The sequence below is a fragment of the Xyrauchen texanus genome, chromosome 30 (assembly GCF_025860055.1).
Source record: "Xyrauchen texanus isolate HMW12.3.18 chromosome 30, RBS_HiC_50CHRs, whole genome shotgun sequence".
NCBI classification, from domain to species: Eukaryota; Metazoa; Chordata; class Actinopteri; order Cypriniformes; family Catostomidae; genus Xyrauchen; species Xyrauchen texanus.
The window spans coordinates 19,669,216-19,686,666 of record NC_068305.1 but is presented as its reverse complement, the minus strand read 5'-3'; the positions used below and the strand labels follow the sequence as shown (position 1 = coordinate 19,686,666).

The window sequence follows — 17,451 nt, the reverse complement described above, 5'->3', positions numbered from 1 at the left end:
ACTGAAAGTAGCTTGACGTTTTTGTGTTGCAATCATTGTTTGTGCGTGACAAGTGAGTGAAATGAGAAATTCCAAATGAAAAGAATCACTAAGAATGATATTCTCACGCTGATAGTAGGTATGTCTTAAATTAATATGCACTTTGCCATCTAGTTTATGAATTTTCAAAGTGTAGTATCATTTTATATGGAGCACAATTGTTTTTTTCACTACACTGTAGCGTTTGCTGCTTTCCAGCTGACGGAAGTGACGTTTCAAACACAAGTTAGGCAGTCTATAATAAGCCTAATTTTGTTAAAAATAAAGCATGCTTGAGCTGGAAATATTAACAGTGACTTAATTTAACCCTTGTGCTGTGTTTGTTTTGTGCCAACACATTTTATGTTCATTTTCAAAAATGACTGGCCCACTAAGATAATTTATAAATCTAAGATATTGCATTTTTTTTATAATTATGACCGGTTTTCTACAGGTTTTGTACTGCTTTTTTATTTTTTTATTTTAAAGCTGATCCTACCAACATCCACATAGAGTATGTGCTCATCTAAAGTATTGGATGCTCCTGAACACTTAATATCCCTGTATTTTGTAATCTAATCCATTCATTTCCAATTGTTGGTCATTTTTACTGGGAACACAGCAACACAGCAATAAGGGTTAACTACACATGGCACAGCATTATACCAGTGCAGATTGCACCTTTGCCGTTAATGTTAAACTGGATAATGAGTGGTTAGTGAATAAGTGCATGTTTTTGCACTGAATTAATATGCTCATATGTGATGTAACTGTTCAGTGAATTTGTCCCTCTGACTCTTCTTCAATCCAGGAGATAGAAGAACAGCTGAGGGACAATTCCTCTAAGCTGCTAGGTTTGGGAGCTCTCCGGTTGTTTGGGCAGCGAGATGGTCAACACCCTGGAGATTTCTTCTCCACAAAGGTGAATTCAGCAATCCAGGACTGCCAAGCTTTAAGCCAACAGGTGAGTTTTTAGGCCTTGTTTCAGAATACATCAGGCTTTGAATGTGGCTCATCCAATCCAATTGTAACAATTTTATTGTCAGCTTTTTATATTGGGCAATTAAATATTTATTCATTGCAGCTCCTGTGTCTCATTTCTTAGATAAACACTCTCAGGTCAACTCTGCAGCCAATAAGGGATGAGTGGGCTCACTTTGAGTCCAAAATGAGTGCAGAAGGACTGCAAACAAGCAGGGTGGTATACAGGCTGGAGCTCTGCAGAGTTCCTGTGTTCTCGTCAGAGCAGAGCAGAGCTCATGTGAAACATCTGCAAGTGAGTAATCTGATGAAATATTCAATAATTAAAATTAGATTGTAATATATTAAAACTTTTTCCAAACCATTAAGTTGTTAACATTGTATATGTCATACATTCTTGCTCACAGGAGCTTGAAAAGGAGCTCGATAGATCAGAGACTTGGATCCACTTAACTCATATGTTTTCTGACTTGAGAGACAAACTCAACCCTTGTGCAGCCAAACTTCTGTCTGATCACCTGGAGAAAGAGAGAACCCGGTACGTAAAAAAAAAAAAATTGTTAGAGGGAATTGTTAAGGAGAGAGGAGAATTAAATGCTTGAGCATTTTAAACATCTTGAGTTTGTTTGTGTCTGCCGAGCTGCAGCTCCGATAACTGCGGTACTGTTTGAATGAGAATTTGTAACAACAAACATGTATCAGACTGCTCCCTCACATTCAAATAGGCGGTTTTCTGCACTGTCAAGGATTGTGAAACAAGTTGGCCAAATGGGAAAATTTATATTGGCTGATTTATTGGCCTCTGCGGTATATCTGTCGACCACTACTTGGTCAATTATCCAGCTAGTCCATGAAGGGATCGAGATTCAGCGGACTTAAAAAAACAGCTGTATTTGAATAGCAATCAATGGAAAAGCTGGTTTTTGCCAGCAAAATGATGTAGTTATGACATCTACCAGCCGGGGCTAACTGTTGAAACTAATCAGCCAAACCCTGACCAGTGTTATTTGTTGTGCACTTCTTTTCCCCTCGCCGTTTAATATGAAATTGCATTCAGAGTTTGATTACTGAATTGGCACTGTTAGTACATATCTATTACACTGTTTACTTAAACAGTTTGTGATTGTGAGTGCATTTGGCATATATCTGTGAGTGTTTTGTGCATAATTGAGGACATTTTGAGATTATTTTGTGTGCATATGCAAGATTTACAGTCTATGCACCTCATAGGAAAGATACTTTTATTAGACATATTAAGTTGTGTATGTCTGTATTGTACCTACTTGAAAATTCATGTTTCTAAGTTTATGTTTCAGACATCTAGCAGTGATTGAGGACTTGCATACTGATTTGCTAAAGGCCCAGGATGCTCTGCACCTCTGGCTGGAATATGATAGTGTCACCGGAGAGTGTAGTGCTCTTATTAATCAGCACTGGGAGAGGCTTGAAGAGCTTCGGAGTTCTCCAGCTACAGAAGAGAGCACTGCAGAGCTGCTCTACAGCAGGATGCAAACCATCAGTGTGAGTAACTTATACTATCTATTAGCCTGGTCAGTGACCACTGCAGAGGAGAAAATTACACGTTGTCCAAAACGGAAGCGATATGATAAGACTCCAGCAATAAGCATTCTCTCTGTCCACACTGAATGCAAATCACAATCACACATAGGCCTGTCGCGGTTATTAAATAACCATCTGATCGTGGTTATTTGATCTAACCTCGAATATTTCAGACAGATGAGGGATTCTTAATCGAATATACTGTATAAATGCCATGCCCGATGCGTTTGTGTGTCATTCAGTTGAACTCTGAGCCTGAGTGTTACTGAGCCGCATCACAGAGTTCAACTAGCTCCTGTCCTCAAGTGCGTATGAAGCGTTCTGATACATGCGCTGTCAGCAGAGGTTCGTGCCAAACTCCAGTGAAAACATAAACAAACAAGTATAAACTTTGATGGTGAATGCAAATTGCTCCAGTTTCTCTTTAAATGATCGTGTAATGGCAAATGCTCCTGGTTCATACACACAGAGTTAATGACACATAGTGATAAAGAGGAGGAGATGCACACTTAATCTATTTCTGTGGAGTGATAAAATGATGAAACAAAATCTCAAAGGTTTTGCTTCATGACAAATAAGGGCTCGTGGGTTTGATCAGAGCATTAAAAGTGTGGAAGTGAAGAAATTACTAAATCAATATTTTACCACTGCATAATAAAAAATATAATGCACAGTAAATATAATAAAATATACAATATATAAAAATGATATTACATTTAATAACACAAGTGTAAATGTACAATTTACAAAAAACTGAAGTTGACCATAAAGAGAGACATAATAAGTATTTAGAAAGTTATTTTTCATGTCATTCGTAAATTTTAATGCCTTAAACGGAAATCTTTCCGTTAGGAAAGTTTATTCCTATTTTATTTGATTTTCCTAGTCGACTAGTAGGTGTCAATGGACATGCAAACACTGTTCGCCAATTTGGCATTGGCCTTTTTCATATTTGGAGGTATCCGAGGCTCCCGAAAGAAGCCCCTTGTGTCACTACAATCGACACAACATCTCGTTCCCTCCATCAGTGAACGGGGGTTACACTAGTAACCTAGACATTTCACTTCACAGCCATGTAATGTCAAATATCCGTGGTCATTGTGGGTTTATTCACACAGTGTTAATAACAGGCAGTGAGACAAACGAGATGCCCTGCTCTATTTCTGTGGAGATGATATCATCCAAGAAACAGAATCTCAAAGTCTTCACGAGAAATAAGGGCTTGTGAGTTAATCAGAGAGGCTTAAAATAATGTGTGAAAGTGAAGAATTTAAGGCAGATATATTTTACTATTGCAAAATATAATTAATATAATACAATATAATGTCATGTAATACAATATAATGTAATATAATATCTATACAGGTTGTCTGGGTTATAAAAGAAGCAAAAGAAAACAAACAAAAAAAGTTTCAATCATGATGATTAACATAAATTAAAGTTAGTATTACTAGGTTAATTGGCATAATGTTACACTGCTTATGGCTTCGCTAGTTAGCTTTCGTTAGCAGTCTGAGGTAACGTTTAAAGATTAAAAGCTGAAACTGACAGAACTAATTTGTACCCTGCTTTTTAGAATGGTTAGAGCACGAAATTGTTAAAGCTACAGTAGGTAGTATTTATTCATTGAAAAAAAATTATACATAAACATGGTGTCAAAGTTAAATGAGGCCCTGAAGTTAGTTAGCACCACAGACTCAGTGAAAGGCAGGCCTTGGCTCTGTTTGTGAACTGCTGTTAAGTAACCCTGGCTGGGGGTGAAGAGCATCATGTATATGGGGAGGAATTGGGGGCGCTGTTTCTCACAATTCAATTTATTTTAAAGTTGCAGCTTTAAGGGCACAAAACTGTTTACAAGGACACAACACTAGCCTCTTAATTTTGTTCTCAAAGTGCACCAGATGGAAATATTTAACTTTCAAATGTAAAAAAAATTCTTACAGGGGAGAATGCCACCGGATACCCCTAAAGGTTCGGAGGTCCACCCCAATAGTCTCACAAAATCCTTTGGGAAACACTGCATGTTAAAATACATTTGAATAGTAGGTCTCCGGTAGAAAACAAACTGTGTTTATAAATCGAAGGTACTGTTTGATGCACAGCGCAAGGCTTTTTCAAAAAATAGGACTAGACCTAAAAAATTCACCAATTTCAGCATGTTAAGTGTTAAATTGTTAAAGGCCCACAGTTAGGCTGCATGACTTTAATTCAGAAGTGCTTTCAGAAAAGGGAAGCATTGAGCTCTGAAAGCTTGAGCTTTTCTCAATGGGCTAAAAATACCAATGAGACCTGTGGTACTGTGTTCTCAACACAAAAAAAGGTGAAACACAAAAGAAAATGGTTTAAATTGTTTAAATAGTGAAAAAATGTATGTTACTATTCTGGTGACCATTGGAAATATGCAGTCATTTGTTTTACTTTGTTTGGGAACATTGAAATGTGTTTTTTAAATAACCATCTCTTAATTGGTTAGTCATTGCATGTGTAACTAATTTGTAAATAGCTCTTGAATATTAATGTGACTTCTGAAAAATATATTTCTTAGGTTCTAGAGAAAGACATGGACATCTTACAAAGTAGTGTGGGAAAAGTGCTGGAGGCTGCAAAGCTTCTAATTGGGCAGATGGAGCTCCAATCATCACAACTAATCCAATCAGAAACCAGGTTACTCTCACGTGACCTAGTCCATCTTGGCAAGGCCCTTGCTGATAGTGGGGCAGAAGTCCAGGTGAGGAAGAAGTTTAGATGTTGGTATTATAGCAAAAAGGCCATGCTATATTTTGTGTGTTAAAAATTAAGGACAAAATTAAAAGTCAAATCATTAAATGCCATCCTTCCATTTGAAGATATTATCTGTGACCGTAAACAGTAACAGAACGTTGCTATGCAACAAAATAATTGTCAGCGATGGGTGCTGCGCATTGATACAAATAGTAGCTAGTTGAAGAGGAAATAGCTTTGCTGTATCGTGAATAAAACATAGCTCTTGACGAATCACCATCCTGGACCAGAACTCTGTTTTAAAAGTGAAAGTAATCTGTGAATAACAGAATCAATCGTGCACTTCCTTACATGTTAATAAACGTGTGTCGTGCTGTTATTTGATCCATAGGTGGAGCTGGAGGAATGGCGCAGTTTCATCCCTGAGTTGGAGTCATTGGGGCAACAGTTTAAAAGCTTTGAATGCTTTATGAGCTCTTCAGTTGTAAGCATGGAGAGCCTGAAGGTAAATAAGTGACCCCCAAAATAATGGGATTATTTTGATGATTTTCCTTTTATTCTCCCCTTGTGTAAGTTGGAAAAAAAAAATGTTGTTTGGTTTCATGGAAATCTCTCTCTCTCGTTCATGTCTTTAAGGTGGTACTGTTAGATCTGAAAGGGCTGACCCCTAACCTCGATGCTCTAAATCAGAAATGTCTCAGACTCACCCTAAGTACCACAGATGAAGAGAGACTGCAGACCCTGAACACGCAATGGGTGAAGGTTTTCTCTGAGGCCACAGACAGGCACAGGCAAGTTAAGATTCACTGAACTAATGCAATTCTGTTCTTAAAAATCTTAGCGTAGTGCTGTATATGTGATTTTCTCTTTGGAAATACCTAATATGTATATGGTACATTGTTTACCTTAACTGTGTCACCACTTTTGTCTGGTGAATGCAAATGCACCTCTGTCCACAGGACGATGCATATAGAGATACTGCATGCTCAGAACTTCCAACAGAAGTGCCAGTGTTGGAAGGAGCTCTTGGACAAAATCGAGGCTAGCTTTTCGAATCAGGTGCTTGGAAACTGTTCTGCCATAAGAGAGCAGCTAACTCTGCATCAGGTAAAGTAATATCCAGATTTTTTTTTTTTGAACGTTCATAGTCCTGTTGCTTCAGAATGACCATATTTACTTACACATAATTTTCCCAAATAAAAGGATGTTCAGGTTAAGCCTCGATTCTGAAAAAGACATTTACATGCTCAACACCATTTGGAATATTACTCTTTACATGCCAATCAGCACACAGAATAAATGAAGACATTCGTGATCTGGCCATGTATTACCATGGATAAGCAACTCCAATAGCTAAATATAGTCCATGTTTGTTTGGATAATGGTTTGTTAATCTCTTATACTGTCAGAGAAAAATATTTCTCCTCTATTTTAAGGTCTCCTCATTTCAATATGTTTTTTCTTCTATTGCTTGGTGTTTTACAATTTTCTTTATCATGTAGCACACAGAATCACCTACATTTGGGCATGTGTAGATATAAATTAATATTCCATTACGGTGGATATTGTGAATAAGGTGGTTACATGACAAAGATTTCTGATTAATATAGGCATATGGCAATTGGGTAGCTGTATTTAAATGACTTGTACATACAGTGCATTCAGAATGTATTCAGACCCCTTCATTTTTACTCACATTTTGTTATTTTGCATCATTATGCTAAAATGCTTTAAATAAAATAAAACATATTCACATAAATCTACACTCCATACCCCATAATGACAAAGCACAAAACAGATTTCTGAAACTCAACCAGTGTGACCAATGGGTTCTTGGTCACCTTTCTTACCAAGATCCTTCTCCCCCGATTGCTCAGTTTGGCCATGCAGCCAGCTCTAGGGAGAGTCCTGGTTGTTCCAAACTTCCATTTAAGAATTATGGAGGCCACGGTGCTCTTTGGAACCTTCAATGCAGCCAAAACATTTTTGTAGCCTTCCCCAGATCTGTGCCTTGACACAATCCTGTCTCTGAGCTCTGAAGCAGTTCCTTTGACCTTGTGGCTTGGTTTTTGCTTTGATATGGATTTTCAGCTGTAAGACCTTATATAGACTGGTTGTGTGCCTTTCTCAATCATCTCCAATACAATCAATGGAATTTGCCATAGGAGGACTCCAATCAAAGTGTAGAAACATCCATAGAAATGGGATGCACTTGAGCTAAATTTCAAGTGTCATAGCAAAGGGTCTGAATACTTAAGTCACTGTGATATTTATTAACATTTTTCTTTTTAATAAATATGCAAAGTTGTGAAAAATCTGGTTTTTGCTTTGTCATTATGGGGTATGGAGTGTAGATTAATGTGAATTTTTTTTAATTTAAAGCATTTTAGCATAAAACTGCAAATTAACTAAATGTGAAAAATAAAGGGGTGTGAATACTTTCTGAATGCACTGTAATTAGAATATGACCAAATCCTGATTAATATTGGAATATTATTGTGCTTGTAAATGCAGTCAATAATGGATGTCACTTGTTTTTTTGCTTCTTTTAAAGCCGAGAAGAGCAACAGAAACTAAACTTGTCCCTAAAGTACTGTGAAATTCATTTTTGAAATGTTATTACAGAGCATACCTAGTTATATATTAATAATAAATCTTCCAGAGACTGAAAGTGGAGGTGCTGATCGGCCAGCAGCTACAGGATGCCATGATTAATGAGGATTTATGCATCCTGGAGAGTGGTCAAGCTGAGGACAGGTGAGGTTTTGTTACAATACAGTCAATAACTTATTTACTTCATCCCCAAATAACCTTATCATCATTTTCTTATTAAACCAGTGTGGGTTTGAGGGCTCTGCTATGGGTAAGAAATCAAAGAATGCGGTTTAATATTGTGTCTGAAAGGGATGTCTCCTGATAAGTAATTAAAACGGGTTCTTCAACTGAAATTTCCATGGGCTTCAGCTGAGGCCATAACTCTTCGAGTTATGTTGTGTGGAGGAGCTTCTTTAATCTCAACTCTGTAACAAGCTGGCTCACTCTAAGGAAAGGAAATGGAAACAGCACAAAATAATTTTTCTTTTCAGCTGATAAGTGCTGCTTTAAATGGAACTCCTGCACGGTTGCATTCAAGAAGTTTCTTGGGCTTCACTGAAGTCTGGTTTTCTTCGGCAGGAACAAATGTCATGTAGAAAGCCATATAAAAGTAATTGAAGTTGTTTTTCAGATGATTGGTAAAGCTAATGGTCATTGGAACGGCAGTTAGTTCTATGATCTAAAATGTCAGTTATGTGTTGCTCATCTGTTGTGACATCTACGGCCTCTTTGGAGATATGGTTTAAAAATGGGTCCTCTGTAAAAGCCAAATCTCGAGATACAGTAAATGTTCCTCACATACAGTAGCTAGCAAAAGCTAACATTTCAATTAATTTACCTTAAACAAGCCTATTTGAATACCTCAAATGTGAAGTTGTAATTCTGTGCCACTCGCATCACCAAATGGAATTGTAAAATTAACTAGATAGGTACATTTCCTGAAGAAAATGTGAGTGGTGCTTGCCGTGGCAAAACTCGTAAAATAGCATGCTTGAAAAGAACAAAAATTATGGTCATAAATAAATCAACCCGGAAGTCTCTACGTTTTTCTGATGCAGAGATATGTGATATGTTACTCTGTTGCTAGGGTAACCCCTCCTTGTTGCTAGGCAGTTACCATAGTGATTATAATGAAGTGTCTTTGCCATCCTGATTGAAATAAACCAACCCAGAAGTCCCTATGTTTTTCTGATGCAGAGATATGTGATTTGTTACTCGGTTGCTAGGGTAACCCCATGTGGTTGCTAGGCAGTTACCATAGTGATACTTATCAAGTGTCCTTGCTATCCAGAGTAAAATCAGTCAACCAGGAAGTCTCTACGATGTTCTGATCCAGAGATATGTGATTTGTTATTTGGTTGCTAGGGTAACCCCTCCTTGTTGCTAGGCAGTTACCATAGTGATTATAATCAAGTGTCTTTGCCATCCTGATTGAAATAAACCAACCCAGAAATCCCTATGTTTTTCTGATGCAGAGATATGTGATTTGTTACTCGGTTGCTAGGGTAACCCCATGTGGTTGCTAGGCAGTTACCATAGTGATACTTATGAAGTCTCCTTGCCATCCTGAGTGAAATAAACCAACCCAGAAATCTCTACGCTTTTCTGATGCAGAGATATGTGATTTGTTACTTGGTTGCTAGGGTAACCCCATCTGGTGGCTAGGCAGTTACCATAGTGATACTAATGAAGTCTCCTTGCCATGCTGATTGAAATAAGTCAACCCGAAGTCTCTATGTTTTTGTGATGCAGAGATATGTGATTTGTTACTCGGATGCTAGGGTAACTCCATCTGGTTGCTAGGCAGTTACCATAGTGATACAAATGAAGTGTCCTTGCCATCCTGATTGAATTAAGTCAACCCGGAAGCCTCTATGTTTTTCTGATGCAGAGATATGTGATTAGTTACTCGGTTGCTAGGGTAACCCCATCTGGTTGCTAGGCAGTTACCATAGTGATACTAATCAAGTCTCTTTGCCATCCTGATTGAAATAAGTCAACCCGGAAGTCTCTACGTTTTTGTGATGCAGAGATATGTGATTTGTTAATGGGTTGCTAGGGTAACCCCATCTGGTTGCTAGGCAGTTACCATAGTGATACTAATGAAGTCACTTTTATGCAACTTTTACCCCATATTGAGGCATGCTCTTACAGAGCCTGCCAGCCTCTTCAAATGTAGCAATTCACACGTTTCTGCGAAATCCTCGCTCGGAGCTGTGATGCGTCAAAGTTTGACGCAATGTTAAGTCTATGGGATTTTTCGGCTGCTTTTTTGCCCCTGGGGCAAATACCGCACTCGATCGCTTATAAAAGTCATAGCACACGTGTCTTCAATAGGTCGCTCGATTTGACACCTCATTCGTGGGTCTACGCCAAACGGTGCGGGACGAGTTAGGTGCCGAAGTTTTGTAACGGAGATATAAAAATAAAAATAAAAACTAGATGGGTACATTTCCTGAAGAAAATGTGAGTGGTGCTTGCCGTGGCAAAACTCGCAAACAGCGTGTCGTAACTCGAAAAGAACAAAAATCGCGGGTCGCATATAAATCAACCCGGAAGTCTGTACGATTTTCTGGGGCAGAAATATGTGATTTGTTACTCGGTTGCTAGGGTAAGCCCGTGTGGTTGCTATGCAGTTACCATAGGTGATACTAATACGTGCTCCTTTCCATCCTGAGTGAAATAAGTCAACCCGAAGTCTGTACGCTTTTCTGATGCAGAGATATGTGATTTGTTACTCTGTTGCTAGGGTAACACCATGTGGTTGCTAGGCAGTTACCGTAGTGATACTTATCAAGTGTCCTTGCCATCCTGATTGAAATAAGTCAACCCAGAAGTCTCTCTGATTTTCTGGTGCAGAGATATAGTTGTAGCTAAACGGTTGCCAGGGTACTCTGTTTGGTTGCTAGGAGTAGCTTGGCAGCTGCCAATCGTGAAAGTCCAAAGGCTGCTTGTCAGTATGAATGATATAAACCAACTCCCATGCCTCTGTGACATTCAGAATGGAAGATATCCCTCTATGGATTTTGGTTGCTAAGGTGCTCGACAATGGTTGCTAGGGAGGGGCTAGGAAGTGTTGAGGTGATTCATGATTGGCTGTTTGCTGCCCCGAGTCAAACGAGACCACCCTTGTGTTTCTATGACACTTATATCCGGAGATATCCCTTTGATTTTTTTCATTAGAAGTCTATGGGAGTTGTTGCTAAGGTGCTCTAAATTGTTGCTAGGGCATGGCTTGATAGCTTCACAATGATCCCGAGAGACTGATTGGTCGCCTGAGTAAAATGAGCCCGCCCCTTGTCTCTATGACACTGTGATCCAGAGCTATGTTCAATACAAAATCCCTTATTTCATGGTCCGGCCCTACACCATTGTAAGTCAATTGGGGCAACTTTGGCTGCTCCTGCCCCCAGGGGTGCAACTTTTACCCCATATTGAGGCATGCTCTTACAGAGCCTGCCAGCCTCTTCAAATGTAGCAAATCACACGCTTTCTGCAAATCCTCGCTGGAGCTGTGATGCGCCAAAGTTTGTCGCAATGTTAAGTCTATGGGATTTTTCAGCCGCTTTTTGCCCCTGGGGCAAATACCGCACTCCGATCGCTTATAAAAGTCATAGCACACGTGTCCTCAATAGGCCGCTCGATTTGATACCTCATTCGTGGGTCTACGCCAAACGGTAGCGGGACGTAGTTAGGTGCCGAACTTTTGTAACGGAGATATAAAAAATAAAAATAAAAATCTAGATAGGTACATTTCCTGAAGAAAATGTGAGTGGTGCTTGCCGTGGCAAAACTCGGCCAAATAGCCTGCTTGAAAAGAACAGAAATTGTGGTCATAAATAAATCAACCCAGAAGTCTGTATAATGTTCTGGTGCAGAAATATGTGATTTGTTAGTAGGTTGCTAGGGTAACCCCATGTGGTTGCTAGGCAGTTACCATAGTGATACTAATCAAGTGTCCTTGCCATCCTGATTGAAATAAGTCAAACCGAAGTCTGTATGTTTTTGTGATGCAGAGATATGTGATTTGTTACTCGGTTGCTAGGGTAAGCCCATCTGGTTGCTAGGCAGTTACCATAGTGATACTAATGAAGTCTCCTTTCCATCCTGATTGAAATAAGTCAACCCGAAGTCTCTACGCTTTTCTGATGCAGAGATATGTGATTTGTTACTGGTTGCTAGGGTAACCCCATCTGGTTGCTAGGCAGTTACCATAGTGATACTAATCAAGTGTCCTTGCCATCCTGATTGAAATAAATCAACCCAGAAGTCTCTCTGATTTTCTGGTGCAGAGATATAGTTACTGCTAAACGGTTGCTAGGGTACTCTGTTTAGTTGCTAGGAGTGGCTTGGCAGCTGCCAATCATGAATCTCCAAAGGCTGCTTGTCAGTATGAATGATATAAACCAACTCCCATGCCTCTGTGACATTCAGAATGGAAGATATCCTCTATGGATTTTGGTTGTTAAGGTGCTCGACAATGGTTGCTAGGAGGGGCTAGGAAGTGTTGATTTGATGCATGATTGGCTGTTTGCTGTCCCGAGTAAAACGAGACCACCCTTGTGTTTCTATGACACTTCTATCCGGAGATATCCCTTTGATCTGTTTCAATAGAAGTCTATGGGACTTGTTGCTAAGGTGCTCTTAATGGTTGCTAGGGCGTGGCTTGATAGCTTCACAATGATCCTGAGAGACTGATTGGTCGTCTGAGTAAAATGAGCCCACCCCTCGCCTCTATGACACTGTGATCCAGAGCTATGTTCAATACAAATCCCTATGCCTTTTCATTTCATGGGCCGCCCTACACCATTATAAGTCAATTGGGGCATTTTTGGGCAGCTCCTGCCCCCAGGGGTGCAGCTTTTACCCCATATTGAGGTATGCTCTACAGAGCCTGCCAGCCTCTTCAAATGTGGCAAATCACACGCTTCTACTAAATCCTCGCTTGGAGCTGTGACGCCAAAGTTTGTCTCAATGTTAAGTCTATGGGATTTTTCGGCTGCTTTTTTGCCCCTGGGGCAAGTACCGCACTCCGATCGCTTATAAAAGTCATAGCACACGTGTCCTCAATAGGTCGCTCGATTTGACACCTCATTCGTGGGTCTACGCCAAACGGTGCGGACGAAGTTAGGTGTCGAAGTTTTGTTAAGAGATATAAAAAATAAGAAATAAAATAAAATAACTAGATAGGTACATTTCCTGAAGAAAATGTGAGTGGTGCTTGCCGTGGCAAAACTCGCCAAATAGCCTGCTTGAAAAGAACAGAAATTGTGGTCATAAATAAATCAACCCAGAAGTCTGTATAATGTTCTGGTGCAGAAATATGTGATTTGTTAGTAGGTTGCTAGGGTAACCCCATGTGGTTGCTAGGCAGTTACCATAGTGATACTAATCAAGTGTCCTTGCCATCCTGATTGAAATAAGTCAAACCGGAAGTCTGTATGTTTTTGTGATGCAGAGATATGTGATTTGTTACTCGGTTGCTAGGGTAAGCCCATCTGGTTGCTAGGCAGTTACCATAGTGATACTAATGAAGTCTCCTTGCCATCCTGATTGAAATAAGTCAACCCAGAAGTCTCTACGCTTTTCTGATGCAGAGATATGTGATTTGTTACTCGGTTGCTAGGGTAACCCCATCTGGTTGCTAGGCAGTTACCATAGTGATAGTAATCAAGTGTCCTTGCCATCCTGATTGAAATAAGTCAACCCGAAGTCTCTATGTTTTTGTGATGCAGAGATATGTGATTTGTTACTCGGTTGCTAGGGTAAGCCCATCTGGTTGCTAGGCAGTTACCATAGTGATACTAATGAAGTCTCCTTGCCATCCTGATTGAAATAAGTCAACCCGAAGTCTCTACGCTTTTCTGATGCAGAGATATGTGATTTGTTACTCGGTTGCTAGGGTAACCCCATCTGGTTGCTAGGCAGTTACCATAGTGATACTAATCAAGTGTCCTTGCCATCCTGATTGAAATAAATCAACCCAGAAGTCTCTCTGATTTTCTGGTGCAGAGATATAGTTACTGCTAAACGGTTGCTAGGGTACTCTGTTTAGTTGCTAGGAGTGGCTTGGCAGCTGCCAATCATGAATCTCCAAAGGCTGCTTGTCAGTATGAATGATATAAACCAACTCCCATGCCTCTGTGACATTCAGAATGGAAGATATCCCTCTATGGATTTTGGTTGTTAAGGTGCTCGACAATGGTTGCTAGGGAGGGCTAGGAAGTGTTGAAGTGATGCATGATTGGCTGTTTGCTGTCCCGAGTCAAACGAGACCACCCTTGTGTTTCTATGACACTTCTATCCGGAGATATCCCTTTGATCTGTTTCAATAGAAGTCTATGGGACTTGTTGCTAAGGTGCTCTTAATGGTTGCTAGGGCGTGGCTTGATAGCTTCACAATGATCCTGAGAGACTGATTGGTCGTCTGAGTAAAATGAGCCCACCCCTCGCCTCTATGACACTGTGATCCAGAGCTATGTTCAATACAAATCCCTATGCCTTTTCATTTCATGGGCCGCCCTACACCATTATAAGTCAATTGGGGCATTTTTGGGCAGCTCCTGCCCCCAGGGGTGCAACTTTTACCCCATATTGAGGTATGCTCTTACAGAGCCTGCCAGCCTCTTCAAATGTGGCAAATCACACGCTTCTACCTAAATCCTCGCTTGGAGCTGTGACGCCACAAAGTTTGTCTCAATGTTAAGTCTATGGGATTTTTCGGCCGCTTTTTGCCCCTGGGGCAAATACCGCACTCGATCGCTTATAAAAGTCATAGCACACGTGTCCTCAATAGGCCGCTCGATTTGATACCTCATTCGTGGGTCTACGCCAAACGGTGCGGACGAGTTAGGTGCCGAGTTTTGTTAAGAGATATAATAAAAAATAAAAATAAAAAGTATAACTAGATAGGTACATTTCCTGAAGAAAATGTGAGTGGTGCTTGCCGTGGCAAAACTCGCCAAATAGCATTTTATAACTGCTGAGATATGTGTTTTTTACTGGTTGCTAGGGTACCCCATCTGGTTGCTAGGCAGTTACCATAGTGATATTTATGAAGTCTCCTTGCTATCCTGAGTAAAATCAGTCAACCCGAAGTCTCTACGATGTTCTGATCCAGAGATATGTGATATGTTACTCGGTTGCTAGGGTAACCCCATCTGGTTGCTAGGCAGTTACCATAGTGATACTTATGAAGTCTTCTTGCCATCCTGATTGAAATAAATCAACCCAGAAGTCTCTTCGATTTTCTGGTGCATAGATATGTGATTTGTTACTCGGTTGCTAGGGTAACCCCATGTGGTTGCTAGGCAGTTACCATAGTGATACTAATGAAGTCTCTTTGCCATCCTGATTGAAATAAGTCAACCCGAAGTCTCTACGCTTTTGTGATGCAGAGATATGTGATTTGTTAGTCGGTTGCTAGGGTAACCCCATCTGGTTGCTAGGCAGTGACCATAGTGATACTAATGAAGTGTCCTTGCCATCCTGATTGAAATAAGTCAACCCAGAAGTCTGTACGCTTTTGTGATTTAGAGATATGTGATTTGTTACTCGGTTGCTAGGGTAACACCATCTGGTTGCTAGGCAGTTACCATAGTGATACTAATGAAGTGTCCTTGCCATCCTGATTGAAATAAACCAACCCAGAAGTCGCTACGCTTTTCTGATGCAGAGATATGTGATTTGTTACTCGGTTGCTAGGGTAACCCCATGTGGTTGCTAGGCAGTTACCATAGTGATACTAATGAAGTCTCCTTGCCATCCTGATTGAAATAAGTCAACCCGAAGTCTCTACGCTTTTGTGATGCAGAGATATGTGATTTGTTAGTCGGTTGCTAGGGTAACCCCATCTGGTTGCTAGGCAGTTACCATAGTGATACTAATGAAGTGTCCTTGCCATCCTGATTGAAATAAGTCAATCCGAAGTCTTTACGCTTTTGTGATGCAGAGATATGTGATTTGTTAGTCGGTTGCTAGGGTAACCCCATCTGGTTGCTAGGCAGTTACCATAGTGATACTAATGAAGTGTCCTTGCCATCCTGATTGAAATAAACCAACCCAGAAGTCGCTACGCTTTTCTGATGCAGAGATATGTGATTTGTTACTCGGTTGCTAGGGTAACCCCATGTGGTTGCTAGGCAGTTACCATAGTGATACTAATGAAGTGTCCTTGCCATCCTGATTGAAATAAGTCAACCCGAAGTCTCTACGCTTTTGTGATGCAGAGATATGTGATTTGTTAGTCGGTTGCTAGGGTAACCCCATCTGGTTGCTAGGCAGTTACCATAGTGATACTAATGAAGTGTCCTTGCCATCCTGATTGAAATAAGTCAACCCGAAGTCTTTACGCTTTTGTGATGCAGAGATATGTGATTTGTTAGTCGGTTGCTAGGGTAACCCCATCTGGTTGCTAGGCAGTTACCATAGTGATACTAATGAAGTGTCCTTGCCATCCTGATTGAAATAAGTCAACCAGGAAGTCTCTACGCTTTTGTGATGCAGAGATATGTGATTTGTTAGTCGGTTGCTAGGGTAACCCCATCTGGTTGCTAGGCAGTTACCATAGTGATACTAATGAAGTCTCCTTGCCATCCTGATTGAAATAAGTCAACCCGAAGTCTTTACGCTTTTGTGATGCCGAGATATGTGATTTGTTACTCGGCTGCTAGGGTAACCCCATCTGGTTGCTAGGCAGTTACCATAGTGATACTAATCAAGTCTCCTTGCCATCCTGATTGAAATAAGTCAACCCGAAGTCTCTACGCTTTTCTGATGCAGAGATATGTGATTTGTTACTGCTGCTAGGGTAACCCCATCTGGTTGCTAGGCAGTTACCATAGTGATACTAATGAAGTCTCCTTGCCATCCTGATTGAAATAAGTCAACCCGAAGTCTCTATGTTTTTGTGATGCAGAGATATGTGATTTGTTACTCGGTTGCTAGGGTAAGCCCATCTGGTTGCTAGGCAGTTACCATAGTGATACTAATGAAGTGTCCTTGCCATCCTGATTGAAATAAGTCAACCCGAAGTCTCTACGCTTTTCTGATGCAGAGATATGTGATTTGTTACTCGGTTGCTAGGGTAACCCCATCTGGTTGCTAGGCAGTTAACATAGTGATACTTATCAAGTCTCCTTGCCATCCTGATTGAAATAAATCAACCCAGAAGTCTCTCTGATTTTCTGGTGCAGAGATATAGTTACTGCTAAACGGTTGCTAGGGTACTCTGTGTAGTTGCTAGGAGTGGCTTGGCAGCTGCCAATCATGAATCTCCAAAGGCTGCTTGTCAGTATGAATGATATAAACCAACTCCCATGCCTCTGTGACATTCAGAATGGAAGATATCCCTCTATGGATTTTGGTTGTTAAGGTGCTCGACAATGGTTGCTAGGAGGGGCTAGGAAGTGTTGAAGTGATGCATGATTGGCTGTTTGCTGTCCCGAAGTCAAACGAGACCACCCTTGTGTTTCTATGACACTTCTATCCGAGATATCCCTTTGATCTTTTTCAATAGAAGTCTATGGGACTTGTTGCTAAGGTGCTCTTAATGGTTGCTAGGGCGTGGCTTGATAG

General features: G+C 40.4%; 1 protein-coding gene across 1 annotated transcript in view; it reads left to right on the top strand.

Annotated features, from left to right (window-relative positions):
- LOC127623910 (nesprin-2-like) overlaps positions 1 to 17,451 on the top strand; it is a 108,881-nt gene that overhangs the window by 44,423 nt on the left and 47,007 nt on the right. The window contains exons 48-56 of the mRNA XM_052098501.1: positions 830 to 982; positions 1,124 to 1,294; positions 1,407 to 1,537; positions 2,316 to 2,520; positions 5,105 to 5,287; positions 5,672 to 5,785; positions 5,917 to 6,071; positions 6,240 to 6,387; positions 7,943 to 8,037. Coding sequence (XP_051954461.1) covers positions 830 to 982; positions 1,124 to 1,294; positions 1,407 to 1,537; positions 2,316 to 2,520; positions 5,105 to 5,287; positions 5,672 to 5,785; positions 5,917 to 6,071; positions 6,240 to 6,387; positions 7,943 to 8,037 — 1,355 coding nt within the window. The remainder of the gene's footprint in view (positions 1 to 829; positions 983 to 1,123; positions 1,295 to 1,406; positions 1,538 to 2,315; positions 2,521 to 5,104; positions 5,288 to 5,671; positions 5,786 to 5,916; positions 6,072 to 6,239; positions 6,388 to 7,942; positions 8,038 to 17,451) is intronic.